General features: G+C 45.3%; 1 protein-coding gene across 1 annotated transcript in view; it reads right to left on the bottom strand.

The window, feature by feature from the left end:
• The window catches only part of LOC148501738 (uncharacterized), a 282,577-nt gene that overhangs the window by 147,404 nt on the left and 119,019 nt on the right, over positions 1-16,154 (bottom strand). Inside the window, exons 22-27 of the mRNA XM_088450031.1 lie at positions 8,954-9,059; positions 6,263-6,411; positions 4,768-4,965; positions 4,110-4,233; positions 3,892-3,989; positions 2,065-2,560 (exon numbers count right to left, since the gene is read on the bottom strand). Of these exons, the coding sequence (XP_088306157.1) occupies positions 2,065-2,560; positions 3,892-3,989; positions 4,110-4,233; positions 4,768-4,965; positions 6,263-6,411; positions 8,954-9,059 (1,171 nt within the window). The remainder of the gene's footprint in view (positions 1-2,064; positions 2,561-3,891; positions 3,990-4,109; positions 4,234-4,767; positions 4,966-6,262; positions 6,412-8,953; positions 9,060-16,154) is intronic.

Below are 16,154 nucleotides of genomic sequence, written 5' to 3'. Positions count from 1 at the left end.
ATGGGAATGGAAATTTCCCAAACCAATGATGATGTAATAAACTTCCCAGCAGCTACGGAGTCAAACAGGGTGTCAAAAGATTCAGGACCTCATTCAGAGTCGGTCGTAAGCGGCCGCTCGGTCGTACCCAGCGATGTTCACTAAACTGCGCATGCATAAGATTCGCAATGCGCGTGCGCAAACTAGCTGTTGCGATCGGAAATTTCTCTCTCCTTGAGCACAGCCAGGTCGTTAGTTTGAGTGACAGAATGAGCCGTTTGAGGGAGGTAACAGGGGAAGGTGCTTGTGAACGGGGGAGTGGAGATCCAAACGCAGGCATGCCTGACTATGCAAACGGAGTTTAATGGGAGTGCATAATTAAAAAAGTAGTGTCATGGCACACGTGACATGGTTGGTTTTTACACTGACTAGATCGTAGTGCTTGAGTGAGGGTATGGTCAGCCTTAAGCTCTGCGAGCAGCTCCGATGGGTCCCGATGGACTCGATTAATCATTATATCCCCAGAGATGACGTGTGTTGCCATCGCAATGGGGGGGTGTTTTTAGACTTACGGCCGCTTCTTACCCTCGCTCGTTCAGCTTGCGAGCCAACTTAGCGACGCATCTTGCGATCGCTTCATTTGCATATCTGGCCCCTTTTCCCTTACGATAGAGCGGACCTAACGACCGACTCTGAATGAGGTCCTCAGACCATTGAGGGGTGGTCAAAGTCACATTCAACAAATCTCTATCTTTAAAGTCTAACTCATTACCGTTATTACCACACAACACACCACTCAGTCACATTAATTCCAGAAGGGGAGAACCAGCTAAAATAACTTTTTCTTATTGCACTGGAAAAAAACACTGGGACTGGAATATAGCACCAAATGGGACCGGATTGTAGCACAAACTGGAATTAGATTGGGACAGGACTATAGCACAAACTGGAACTGAGAGGAACCGGACTGTAGCACAAACTGGAGCCAAATTGGGACCGGGCTGTAACACAAACTGGAGCTAGATTGGGACTGGACTGTAGCACAAACTGGAGACGGGTTGGGATCGGACTGTAACACCAACTGGAGGTGTATTGGGACCGGGCTATACCACAAACTGAAACCAGATTGGGACTTGACTATAGCACACCCTGGAGCTGGATTGGTACCACAGCAAGAATCGGCAGGTGAACTGCAGACAGCTAGCCAGGGAGCTGGAGCCTTGGATGTCTAGTAGCGACGAAGCTCAGGCACAGAATGCTATCAAAGAAGGATAGTTATACCCTGGGTCAACGCGGTAATTGGCTGGTGCAGTCAGGTGGACATTAGCCTGGCAACCACTGGGAAATAGCGGTAAGCTGACCAGGTTCAATATGGCGGCGCCTAGTGTCCGGAGCCGGCAGGAATGTCGCCTGAGCTGCAGGCCCTTGAGACGACCACCATGCTGAGGGCCCGCCAAGAGCGAACTCTCCTGAGTCCTTCCATGATGTAAGGAGGAGAAAGTGGGGAAGAGACTGGACATATATCTGGACTGGTAACACACAGTGACATGATGTGAGGGTGGGAGCAGGAGTATAATAGGGGCTGATGGCTCCTGATGTATGAGATACACCAGAGAGTGTGGGGAGGAGACTGGTCAGATATCTGGGCTGGTAACACACAGTGACATGATGTGAGAGGGAGAGTAGGAGTATAATAGGGGCTGATGGCTCCTGATGTATGAGATACACCAGAGAGTGTGGGGAGGAGACTGGTCAGATCTCTGGGCTGGTAACACACAGTGACATGATGTGAGGAGGAGGAGAGCAGGAGTATAATAGGGGCTGATGGCTCCTGATGTATGAGATACACCAGAGAGTGTGGGGAGGAGACTGATCAGATCTCTGGGCTGGTAACACACAGTGACATGATGTGAGGGGGAGAGCAGGAGTATAATAGGGGCTGATGGCTCCCGACTCCCCAAATGGGCAGATACATTTCTGTCATTAGTTTGTACTGACAGAGGAGGATGTAGAGTAAGAGACTGTTGTAGTAACTGAAAAAGTAGAATATGTGACTCTTTTCTGTAATAAGTGTTTATTACTCACCTTTGCTGATATCTGTAGGGATTTCCTTCTCCTTACACTGCTGATCACTTCTCACATACGTCTCTTCTTCTCCATCTATATCTTCCAAATTCATATCAGTCACATACATCTCTTCTTCTCCCTCTATATCTTCTGCCTTCATATTAGTCACATACGTCTCTTCTTCTCCCTCTATATCTTCTGCCTTCATATTAGTCACATACGTCTCTTCTTCTCCCTCTATATCTTCCACCTTCATATTAGTCACATACATCTCTTCTTCTCCCTCTATATCTTCCACCTTCGTATTAGTCACATACGTCTCTTCTTCTCCCTCTATATCTTCCGCCTTCAAATTAGTCACATACGGCTCTTCTTCTCCCTCTATATCTTCCGCCTTCATATTAGTCACATACGTCTCTTCTTCTCCCTCTATATCTTCCGCCTTCATATTAGTCACATACGTCTCTTCTTCTCCCTCTATATCTTCAACTTTAATTTCAGAAAAATCTTCACTCTAAATGACACATAAAAAATAATGTCTGATTTAATTTAGACCACAAGCTCTCAAACTCGGTCCTCAGGACCCCAAACAGTTCAGTTTTAACGGGAAAGGGGAGGGGAACCACTGCACTAACTATTATGATGAAACCCCAATTGACTATTTCACACACATTTTAATTGTCTGGGGGTGCTGCCTGGGACACAAACCAATAGAACCAAATCAATATCTCAAAAGAAATGAGAAAACAGAATGTCCTTTATAGGCGCACAAATACAAATAACGCATAAAATATAACCTTTATTGGTATATATATTAAAACCTTATTATGTGAAATATAGTTAAAATAATATAGATAGAAAAAATAGTGAAAAAAGATAGAATGTGAAATAAAATATCAAGACACTTGACTCACTGGGTGCTGCTATTCATATTATTACTATGATATTAGAGAATCTATGTCTCTTTTATATAGTAGTAAATCATAGACCTTATAAGCCTTCACAGTAAATAATCGTTACTCAATATGTCTTATATTATTGTATATTCTGAAACATACCATAATATGTATTATAGTTGAATATATGTAACTTATATAGACTTAGTGATTATACCAGCTCAATTGCACTACTATATATTCAATCAATACAATACATGGATTCCTTGTTTCAATATAAGATACATTAATTAATTAATTAGATTAATTATAGTTACTGCGTATTATATTCAACTCCTTCCTAGCTATGCTAATACACACTGTGTTGGAATTTAATTAATATATACGCACTATCAAACTGTCAATTCAATTAAGTTCACCCTCATATATCATTGTGATATCGTGCGTATCATAATATGCACGTGTATTAACATAAGATAAAGGTCCTTTGGGTAGAACCTAAATAAGCTAATTAGAGATCTGAAATGATCGTATTAAGGTATTATATAGAATTTCTGAGGGTATAAGATAACCGGTCAGAGTAAATGTTGATCATACTATATTGCTTAATGGTTAATTGATGTTCTCCGTTAGAAACTAAACTCCTGTATTACTGATATATCAGTAATACAGTATGTTTCAGAATGGTGTCCAGGTCTCCCCACATAATCACAAGTAAAATAATTCCTGTGGATCTCTTAAAAATGTGTCAGTGACTAATGAATACACCTGTGCACCTGCTGGGTGATCTGAAAAATGTGAGCTGTATGGGCTCCTGAGGACAGAGTTTGAGAACCAGTGATTTAGACTACACAGTACAATATCAGTGTATAAGGCACACACTGCTGCTCTACAGATCATATAGAGAAAGTCACTATGGTATATGGGTGAGACCCTAAATTCCATCTACCTGATGCCACTGTGGGATCCTGTGATTCTCCTCTGTACAATCCTGTGAATACAGAGGAGGGGGACATCTCTCTGGGGTATTTCTGGTACTGGGTCCATCTGTAGGAGACACACAGTGACTGAGTACATTGTATATATGCGATTATCAGATGATGTGTGTGTATATAGGGGCCCCCATACCTGCTCTCCCCTGTACAATAAATGACAGTCTCCTCTTACCCAGTGATGTGAGGGGCCGGTGATTCTCCATCATCACGTCCTTGTACAGACCCCTGTGTTCATCTATATACTCCCCCTCCTGCATGGAGACATAGACAGTGACATCCTGACACCTTATAGGAACCTGACACACACAATGATACAGTCATCACCCAGACACATCCCCTGGTGTTACTGTATAATGTCCCATTCCCAGCAGTCACCTCTCCAGTCATCAACCGGAAACATCCCCTGGTATTACTGTATAATGTCCCATTCCTAGCAGTCACCTCTCCAGTCATCGACCAGACACATCCCCCGGTGTTACTGTATAATGGTCCCATTCCCAGCAGTCACCTCTCCAGTCATCACCCAGACACATCCCCTGGTGTTACTGTATAATGTCCCATTCCCAGCAGTCACCTCTCCAGTCATCACCCAGACACATCCCCTGGTGTTACTGTATAATGTCCCATTCCCAGCAGTCACCTCTCCAGTCATCACCCAGACACATCCCCTGGTGTTACTGTATAATGTCCCATTCCCAGCAGTCCTCTCCAGTCATCACCCAGACACATCCCCTGGTGTTACTGTATAATGTCCCATTCCCAGCAGTCACCTCTCCATTCATCACCCAGACACATCCCCTGGTGTTACTGTATAATGTCCCATTCCCAGCAGTCACCTCTCCAGTCAGCAGCTGAATGATCCTGTTGGTGAGTTCCAAGATCTTCTGGTCATTGTCTCTCTCATTTATCAGTGAGTGAGGTGGAGGCACTGTGATGGGGCGTTGGTTCCTGCTCAGTCCTCCTGACACATGGGGACAGCTGCTGGGTGTCTCGCAGCCATCGGATGTCTTCTTCACTATTGTGTAATCCTGTGTATTGGGGGAGACACCAAATATCACTGCATACACTCCCAGATATCACTGTAACAGTCCCAGATCCCCTCACCTCCCCAGACATGTCCCTGTATTATTACTATAGCTATAAGTGATGTCACTGTGACACTCCCAGATCCCCCTCACCTCCCCAGTCATGTCCCTGTATTATTACTATAGATATAAGTGATGTCACTGTCACTCCCAAATTCATTGACCTCCCCAGTCATGTTCCTGTATTATTACTATAGATTTTAGTGATGTTACTTCCAGATCCCCTCACCTCCCCAGTCATGTTCCTGTATTATTACTTTAGATTTAAGTGATGTCACTCCCAGATCCCCTCACCTCCCCAGTCATTTCGCTGTATTATTACTATAGATGTAAGTGATGTCACTTTGACACTCCCAGATCCCCTCACCTCCCCAGTCATGTCCATGTATTATTACATGTATTATTATTTAATATAGATATAAGTGATGTCACTGTGACACTCCCAGACCCACTCACTTCCCCAATCAAGTCCCTGTATTATTACTATAGATATAAGTGATGTCACTATGAAACTCCCATATGCCCTCACCCCCCAGTCATATCTCTGTATTATTACTATAGATATAAGTGATGTCACTGTTACACTCCCAGATCATTTCACCTCCCCAGTCATGTCCCTGTATTATTACTATAGATATAAGTGATGTCACTCCCAGATCCCCTCACCTCCCCAATCATTTCGCTTTATTATTACTATAGATGTAAGTGATGTCACTGTGACACTCCCAGATCCCCTCACCTCTCCAGTCATGACCATGTATTATTACTATAGATATAAGTGATGTCACTGTGACACTCCCAGCCCCACTCACTTCCCCAATCAAGTCCCTGTATTATTACTATAGATATAAGTGATGTCACTGTGTCACTCCCAGATCCCCTCACCTCCCCAGTCATGTCCTTGTATTATTACTATTGATATAAGTGATGTCACTGACACTCCCAGATCCCCTCACCTCCCCAGTCATGTCCCTGTATTATTACTATAGATATAAGTGATGTCACTGTGACACTCCCAGATCCCCTCACCTCCCCAGTCATGTCCCTGTATTATTACTATAGATTTAAGTGATGTCACTTCCAGATCCCCTCACCTCCCCAGTCATGTCCCTGTATTATTACTATAGATATAAGTGATGTCACTGCGACACTCCCAGATCCCCTCACTTCCACAGTCATGTCCTTGTATCATTACTATAGATATAAGTGATGTCACTGTGACACTCCCAGACCCTCTCACCTCCCCAGTCAGCAGGTAGATGACCTCCAGGGTGAGATTTAGTATCCTCTCAGTCATGTGACTCCTGTCCGTGTCCATTCTCAGTGATAAATGATTTATACAGGACACGTCTAACCCTCCCGTGACTTCTAGTAACAAGGATCTGACTCCTCAGTGAACAGATATCTAGGAATAAATATATTTATTAGAACCTATTTCTTACTAGTTATTTATGTAGTGAGCACACATCGCTTTACAGGGAATATTTAGTAACATCTGTCCCTGCCCCAGGGGAGCTTACATTCTACATTTCCTACCACACGGACACACACACTAGGGGTACTTTTAAAAGAAACCAACTAACCTACCAGCATGCACATGGAAGACACCAATGCAAACACAAGAACAACATACAAAATCGCCAGTGACAGGGTCTTGGTCGGGATTTGAATTTACGACCTCAGTGGTGAGTAGTTATGCTGTCCATTATGCTATCATATAAACATAAGTGTACACTGAATGACCACTAAATCCCCTCATTCCCAGAGACAGAGTCTTGTTCAGTGTTTCTCAGAAGTTCCTCTGATCCAGCTTTATAGGGCTTCTCAGTGACCACCACACGGCATTGCTGGAGTTTACACCAATGGTCCTCTCATGGCCAATAGTCCTGGACCTCCAAGACACATACTTTATGCAATTTGCCTGAGGAAGCGGATCTGATCAGTGTATAGGGGGTTACACCGACACTCCCAGGTGCCCCCATCTATTAGTGATTGGGTAACCATGGTTGGCTTGGGCCTTCCTGGGTGAGAGGGTTAACAGTCCCCTCCCTAGATATGAAGATGTTGCCCCCCAGTGTTGGGGTAAAAAAAAAAAAAAATTGGATGACTTGTTATTGTGGACACCTTGTATGCAGATTCCCTCCCTCTGGGTGTGTGTTTTGCAGGGACTCCTTCAAAATGTTGCTTTGGGGACACAAAGCTCTAGTTACACCCATGGTACTGAGACACCTATTCCAGGAGCTGGATGAGATGGAATTAGTAACCTAACACCTGTTTTGGCAACTGAAATATATAGGACTACTGCTCCAACACCTATTCCAGTAGCTGGGATGAAGGGCTTGGGTACTTAGAGCCCCATTCCGGCACCCAGAATGGATGGTAAGATACTGGGACACCAATGGGGCAGCTGGATGGGATGGATAATGTTCCCGTATACCTATTCCCGGCACGCAGAACTGCTGGCTAACATACCCAAAGCTCCATTCTGGCACCAGGAACAGATGGTTAAGGCACATTGTGCTCCATCCCGGCACCTGGACCTGCGGGATAACGTACTCAGGGCTGCGCACTTGGGGGAATTCAGTGTGAAGGATGCGATGAGCCGTTCCGGAGCCCATCTGCACTGTGAGGTTTTCTCTCGCAGAGGTTCATTCAATGTCAGCCCTACTGTACATGGCAGATCTGTGCACAGCCCGGCATCACCTCCTAGCAATCCCACCTTGCAAATGTAAATCTATATTCATATGTGATAGGAAGAATTGAATTGCATCATGTATTTGCCCTTACACGGCTTCTATTGCAGGAAATCAATGTTGACAAATGCAGGATTTCTAGCAGCCCCCTCCTCAGATAAGGTTACCACTCGTTTCCAGAATTCAGGGGTCTCAATGTCCCTCAGCCTCCACCCACCACATGACCAGCTAAGCCCGACCCACGGCGCACCTACACCCCGCCTCCTTTATATAATATATATTCTAGTAATAAAACAGGAGCGCACGATGTAATACAATTGTACATTTATATAGATGAAAGTACCATAAACATGAACATTTAAGGTAAAACAAAACATCTCATCACAAGCCTGGTGAGACTGAGGAATCTGTATCTCCAAACACCGACGCTGTGTCCATGACGCTCTGAGACAGCAATGAACGCTTTACAAAGAGCCGGCGGGGAGTTCCGATACAGCCGTCACCGCGTGAGTCCCACACCTCGCAGAGTAATCAAATGAATCACCATCAAAGGCGCTGGTGTCTGCGCCAACTGTATTATAGTAACAACTACGCCTGCGCCAACTGTATTATAGTAACTAAGTCTGCGCCACCTGTATTATAGTAACAACTGAGTCTGCACCACCAGTATTATAGTAACAACAAAGTCTGCTCCACCTGTATTATAGGAACAACTAAGTCTGAGCTACCTGTATTATAGTAACAACAGAGTCTCCTCCACCTGTATTATAGCAACAAAGTCTGCACAACCTCTATTATAGTATCAACTGAGTCTGCACCACCTGTATTATAGTAACAACTAAGTCTGCTCCACCAGTATTATAGTAACAACTAAGTGTGCGCCACCTGTATTATAGTAACAACTAAGTCTGCTCCACCTGTATTATAGTAACAACTGAGTCTGCACCATCTGTATAATAGTAACAACAGGGTCTGCGCCGGCGGTGAGATTTGTCACTGTTTAGCGCGGTCCACACTGCACATACTGACAGAGGTGACCTTGACAGCGGCCAACGGCACCACTGGTCCTACACCACTATGCCACTGACCGACAGGCATGGGGGGGGTTCTGGGTACTCAGAACCCCCCAGAACCCCCCCTGCGTGCACACATGCCCCCTCTATGTGATTATACCTGCAGGGAGGAAGACTGTTATCACCACTTATTACAGATTAGCACCAGGACTGTCACCATCCTACCTGCCCTCCCCTGCAGCAGTCTCCCCGGTGTCTCTCTGCTCCTATTGTGCCCCCTCTCCCCGGCAGCAGCAGCAGCAGCAGAGGATGAGACAATGACTGAGTGACTCTGTGTCTACAGCGCTGCACGGAGGAGATCACGTGATAAATAGGGGGCAGGGCTCAGACCAGGAGAAAATGGCCGCCGCTCCCATAGTAACTGCCGGACCTGGTATACAAGAAAATGGCCGCCCACCTCCTGCACTAGGGACATGTGTGGTCAGAATCATTACAGAGGGGATCACATGATACCACAGATTCCGACGTGGGGGAGGAGTAGTGACAGCCAATCGTTCGGCCAGGCTGTAATGAGGCGGCTCCGCCCACCCGCCGTCTCTATGGCTGCAGCCGTCACCTCCTCCCTGATAATGAGTTGACGGACGTAACGAAGAGCCAATCAGATTGCACAAAATACACAACAGGGAGCGAGACCCTAACACGTGACGGTGCGGAGAGGGCGGGGCTACATAACGAGAGATTCCAGATACCTCAGCCGCCATTTTATCCATCCGGCAACATCAGGTGATTATGTCATGTGACTTCTTATATGATATCTGTGATATTATCATTATTATATAGGGGGGAGGGGACCGTACAGTGATATATGAGGGGGAATAACACAGCTCCCAGCACACACTGATACGTGGTATTATTATTATATAGGGAGAGGGGACAGTACAGTGATATATGAGGGGGAATAACACAGCTCCCAGCACTCACTGATATGTGGAATTATTATATAGGGGAGAGGGACCGTACAGTGATATATGAGGGGGAATAACACAGCCCCCAGTACACACTGATATGTGGTATTATTATTATATAGAGGAGAGGGGACCGTACAGTGATATATGAGGGGGAATAACAGCTCCCTGTGCACACTGATATGTGGTATTATTATTATATAGGGGGAGGGGACCGTACAGTGATATATGAGGGGGAATAACACAGCTCCCAGCACACACTGATATGTGGTATTATTATTATATAGGGGAGGGGACCGTACAGTGATATATGAGGGGGAATAACACAGCTCCCAGCACACACTGATATGTGGTATTATTATTATATAGGGGAGGGGACCGTACAGTGATATATGAGGGGGAATAACACAGCTCCCAGCACACACTGATATGTGGTATTATTATTATATAGGGGGAGAGGGGACCGTACAGTGATATAAGAGGGGGAATAACACAGCTCCCAGCACACACTGATATGTGGTATTATTATATAGGGGGGAGGGGACCGTACAGTGATATATGAGGGGTAATAACATAGCTCCCAGCACACACTGATATGTGGTATTATATAGGGGAGAGGGGACTGTATAGTGATATATGAGGGGGAATAACACAGCTCCCAGCACACACTGATATGTGGTATAATTATATAGGAGAGGGGACTGTACAGTGGTATATGAGGGGTAATAACACAGCTCCCAGCACACACTGATATGTGGTATTATATAGGGGAGAGGGGACTGTACAGTGATATATGAGGGAATAACACAGCTCCCAGCACACACTGATAATGTGGTATTATTATTATTTAGGGGAGGGGACCGTACAGTGATATATGAGGGGGAATAACACAGCTCCCTGCACACACTGATATGTTTTATTATTATTATATAGGGGAGAGGGGACTGTACAGTGATATATGAGGGGGAATAACACAGCTCCCGGCACACACTGATATGTGATATTAGTATTATATATGGGATAACACAGGGGTCAATCAATGTCAAATCACCCAGAAAAATGTAATTATGACACCCACCAAATCATATTTTCATGAAACTTTGTAGACTTGATACTACCACATAGCTACAAGCCCATGTAAAAAAGATATAGGTGGTCAAAGTTTAAAAATATTGCTTGTAAATGCCACTCCTGATGCTCCGTTTTTATGTAAGGTGTATGAAAAACCATTCCTATCTCAGGGCCTGATTCAGCTTTGGGAATAGAGTGAGGAAAAGCATGTAACTGATCATCTTGGGGAAACCATGCTGCACTGCAGGTGGGGCAGATGTAATATGTGCAGAGAGAATAGATTTGGGAGGACTGTGGGGGCGATTCAGACCCGGACGCTAAGCTGTGCTCTGTCGCAGCCAAAGAGGCCGGGTATGCAAATGCTGCGATCGCATAGCCAGGCTAAAGGCTGCACTCTTTTTCTTAGAGAGCAACGGCAAAGTCATCGCATGCCGGTGTAAAGACGCGCATGCGCAGACAGGCGACAATCGCCCATAGCATCCATTCGCGGCTTAGCGAGCGGGTCTGAATCGGGCCCTGTGTCCAAACTGACATCTAAATTGCATTTTACAAATATAGCTGTGCAGTATTTGTGGGCTACATGCAAAAGCAGCCAGTTTTTACCCTACATGCAAAATAAAATGTATGTATTTGCACCCCTTGCATTGCAACATGGTTTGTACTGATTCACAGTTGCGTGCTCTTTCTCACTCTATTCCCAAAGCTGAATCAGTCCCTCAGTGCCTAAACTTTGTCAATCACTTCATGGAGATTCCAGAAAAATAGCAGTTTTTCCACGGAAATATATAATCGCAGGCTACTTGAATACCCCCCTATGTGTAATAAGAAATTTGCACATATACAGTGGGGCAAAAAAGTTTTTGGACAGCCACCCATTGTGCAAGTTGTTGCACTTTAAAAGATGAGAGAGGTATGTAATTTCCATCATAGGTACACTTTAACTGTGAGAGTCAGAATCAGAACAAAAATTCTGGAAATCACATTGTATGATTTTTAAACAATTTTTTTGTATATTCTTGCGGAAAATAAATATTTGGAACCTACCAACCAGCAAAAATTCTGGCTTTCACAGACCTGTTACTACTTCTTTAGGAAGCTCATCGATCCTCCACTCGTTACCTGTATTAATGGCACCTGTTTGAACTGGTTAACTGTATAAAAGACACCTGTCCACACCCTCAAACAGTCAGACTGCAACCTCTCCACCATGGCCAAGACCAGAGAGCTGTCTAAGGACACCAGGGACCAAATTGTAGACCTGCACATGGCTGGGATGAGCTACTCGACAATAGGCAAGTAGCTTGGTGAGAAGAGATCAACTGTTGGCGCAATTATTAAAAAATGTAAGAAATACATGGTCACTGACAATCTCCCTCGACCAAGGGCTCCATGCAAGATCTCACCTCGTGGGGTATCAATGATCTTGAGAATGGTAAGGGATCAGCCCAGAACTACACGGGTGGACCTGGTCAATGACCTCAAGAGAGCTGGGACCACAGTCACAAAGGTTACCATTAGTAACACACTATGTTGTCATGGATTCAAATCCTGCAGCGCCCGAAAGGTCTCCCTGCTTAAGCCAGCATATGCCCAGGCCCGTCTAAAGTTTGTCCGTGACCATCTGGATGATCCAGAGGAGGATTGGAAGAATGTCATGTGGTCAGTTGAGACCAAAATAGAACTTTTTGGTATAAACTCCACAACACGTGTTTGGAGGGAGAATGATGAGTGGCATCTCAAAAACACCATACCCACTGTGAAGCATGGGGGTGGAAACATCATGCTTTGGGGATGCTTTTCTGCAATGGGGACAGGGCGACTGATCCGTATTATAGTGAGGATGAATGGAGCCATGTATCGTGACATTTTGGGGGAAAACCTTCCCTCATTGAAGATGCAACATGGCTGAGTCTTCCAGCATGACAATGACCCCAAACACACCGCCAGGGCAGCTAAGGAGTGGCTCCGTAAGAAGCATTTCAAGGTCCTGGATTGGCCTAGCCAGTCTCCAGATCTCAACCCAATAGAAAATCTGTGGAGGGAGTTGGAATTCTGTGTTGCCTGGTGACAGCCCCAAAACATGACACATCTAGAGAAGATCTGCGTTGAAGAGTGGGCCAAAATACCTGCTGCAGTGTGTGCAAACCTGGTCAAGAACTACAGGAAATGTTTGACCTCTGTATTTGCCAACCGAGGTTACTTTACAAAGTATTGAGTTAAACTTTTTGATTGTCCAAATATTTATTTTCCGCAAGAATATACAAATAAATTGTTTAAAAATCATAATGTGATTTCCGGAATTTTTTGTTCTGATTCTGTCTCTCACAGTTGAAGTGTACCTATGATGGAAATTACAGACCTCTCATCTTTTAAAGTGCAACAACTTGCACAATCGGTGGTTGTCCAAATACTTTTTTGCCCCACTGTATGTATAAATATACAAATTAAAGTACTCCCCTGGCGGGCAAAGTTATACCAAATGGTCATTTTCCTTTTTAAAGACAGACATTTAATTAAACATTAAAATACTCATACAGGCAATCAAAATCCCAATATTTGTATTTCATAGGCTTTTAAAGTATACTTTAAGGTTCAATAAAAAAAAAAAGGGACATAACTCATCTGCCTTAGGTTGATAATGCGTATTGAACCCACTTTTTTTTTTTTTTTGACACCATAAAAATAATTAAGTATGAAGTTAAAGAATGTATAATAACTCGAGTCAGGCAAGGTTGATAAAGCTCCACTCTTTTTTGATCAGTGCGGTGACTTTCCCTTCCTCTCCCTAATTTTTACTTAAGGTTGATAAAGTGTTTTCCTCTCATCCACTAGGGGACACCGGAAGCATTGTACACTGGGTATAGAGGTGTGGATAGTTGGAGCTGGCACTTTAAATAATTTAGAAATGTGAAGCTCCTCCCCCTCTGATTGGGAGTCGGGCTGAGGCCATCCGGTCACAGATGTATGCTTTGACTAGCTGCGGCCACACCACCTGATTTGATGTCAGCTGATTCCTCATGATCCCTCTCAATGGACCAGGCTCTGCACGGTAGCTGACAGAGGGCTTGAAGTTGGAGTGCTGAGCACCCAGAACAGCTGGAGAATGGAATAACGTTTGGCGCAATTCTGATTGTCGCAGGATTGAGATGCAATTGTAGTCAGGCAAGATGTTTATTGCTCAAAGTCTTAAAGACACATCCATCAGGTTGAAGGGGTTCAGCATACAAAAGATGTTACAGCAGTTCTTCTCCACAAAGGATATACAAAGATGTACATTTTTACCAGGCACGCAGCCGCCTTTTATGCCATTCCAATACACATTACCACATGGGGTAAGTCCGCCCTGTGGTTTCCAACCAATCACCTTAAGTGCATGCCCTGTGCATGTGCTGGCCAAATGCATGTTTAACATTGCCCCTATGGACAGTGGGGAACCCGCCTACAGAGCTCGGCACACCCACGGCTCCGACTTGTCTGTAAGGTACAAAGTTTTCCCTCCAAAATGGACTTCCAGGAATTTGCTAACGGATCAAGCCTGCCACCTCTGCCTGCATCTTCGAGGTGGGCAAGCAGGGTTTCCTGGCCACGGAGGGGAAGCCCTTTTGGAGCTCCCTGAACACAATTAGCTGACTGCATTAGCCAGCTTCTTATGCACATCCTCATACCACTCCCAGGCATGAGGCTGCATAGGAGGTCATTTTTATATTTCTGGAAGGGGCTGGGGGATCCGGCAGCCCACTGAGGACTCTAGATCCCCTGGTAGTCCAGAGAATCACAGGTAAGTGCATTTTCTTTATAAATTATACTCTTAATATACATACATATTATATACATCCACATTTCATGCCTGTGCACAGCATCAGACTTTGCACACAGTGCAGCACTGCAGCTCGGGATCTATGTACCCAGCTCACTGCTGCCTATACAGGGTTACATACTTGTTATATACATCCACATTTCATACTTGTGCAGAGTATCAGACTTTGCACACCGTGCAGCACTGCAGCTCGGGATCTATGTACCCAGCTCAGTGCTGCCTATACAGGGTTATATACTTGTTATATACATCCACATTTCATGCCTGTGCACAGCATCAGACTTTACACACAGTGCAGCACTGCAGCTCGGGATCTATGTACCCAGCTCAGTACTGCCTATACAGGGTTATATACTTGTTATATACATCCACATTTCATGCCTGTGCACAGCATCAGACGTAGCACACAGTGCAGCACTGCAGCTCGGGATCTATGTACCCAGCTCACTGCTGCCTATACAGGGTTATATACTTGTTATATACATCCACATTTCATGCCTGTGCACAGCATCAGACTTTGCACACAGTGCAGCACTGCAGCTCGGGATCTATGTGCCCAGCTCAGTGCTGCCTATACAGGGTTACATACTTGTTATATACATCCACATTTCATACTTGTGCACAGTATCAGACTTTGCACACCGTGCAGCACTGCAACTCGGGATCTATGTGCCCAGCTCCATGCTCCCTATACAGGGTTAAATACTTTTAGACATTTTATTTAACATTATTTCCAGTTATGTGTGGGTGTTTTTCCACAGTGTGTTTTTATTTACTGTGCTCAGCGCTGGGCTTGGCTACCACGGTGCTGAGGCGGGGAGCGGTTAGCCGATCACCCTGTGTGTCACTTAGCCCTGCAGTCCATGACATGAGTCCTGTCTGCAGTTGCTCCTTGATGCCCTGTGCACTGGTCCCCAGCAGTCGGCACATAGCCCAGCAGTCTCCGAAGGTGGCTCAGAGCTGGATTGCACTACATGGTGCCCTTACCTCTAGCACACCAGGGGTTAATACATTGCTGCCGACACGGGTCCCTTCTGCGGCAACCTATAATCAAAATACATTTCTGCATCAGGATTTATAGTAGGTCGACAGGGTGACCTTGGGGTATAGGTGATGCAGAGTCATCCGGGCACCTTACGCGGTAAATTTTTCGCCCAGGATGCAACGGGTTTCCCTTTATACCCCGCCCCCGGGACGTAGGCTCCTCAGTTTCGAAGGGTGCCCGGCCGGAGCCAGGTCACTGAACACGCAGTGGGGCTGTTGCTAAACAGCCCTGAAGTTTGAAGATTCTTCTAGTGCAGCAGCGCGGACAGTCCAGTGGAAGTTTGCACTGCTGCGTCATCGCACTGCCGCGTCATCACCCCGTTGACGCCGGTACTAATCCAGTGATCTCGGCGGGCCTCTAGGGTCTGTAAATATGGTGCCTAGCGCCCTCTTGCCCTTTTAAAAATGGCACTGTAACATGGGGGTCAACATCTTCAGTGCCGTGGCCGCCATTAAACACGTGGGGCCGGCCTCCGGCCACACCTTCTATGCTCTTCCAGCCTCTCAGTTTAGAACAAAGTGCCAAGGT

Source organism: Taudactylus pleione, unplaced genomic scaffold (assembly GCF_031769625.1).
Source record: "Taudactylus pleione unplaced genomic scaffold, aTauple2 ptg000504l, whole genome shotgun sequence".
NCBI classification, from domain to species: Eukaryota; Metazoa; Chordata; class Amphibia; order Anura; family Myobatrachidae; genus Taudactylus; species Taudactylus pleione.
Note: the sequence above shows the minus strand (reverse complement) of the source record. Positions and strands in the feature narration are given on the sequence as shown.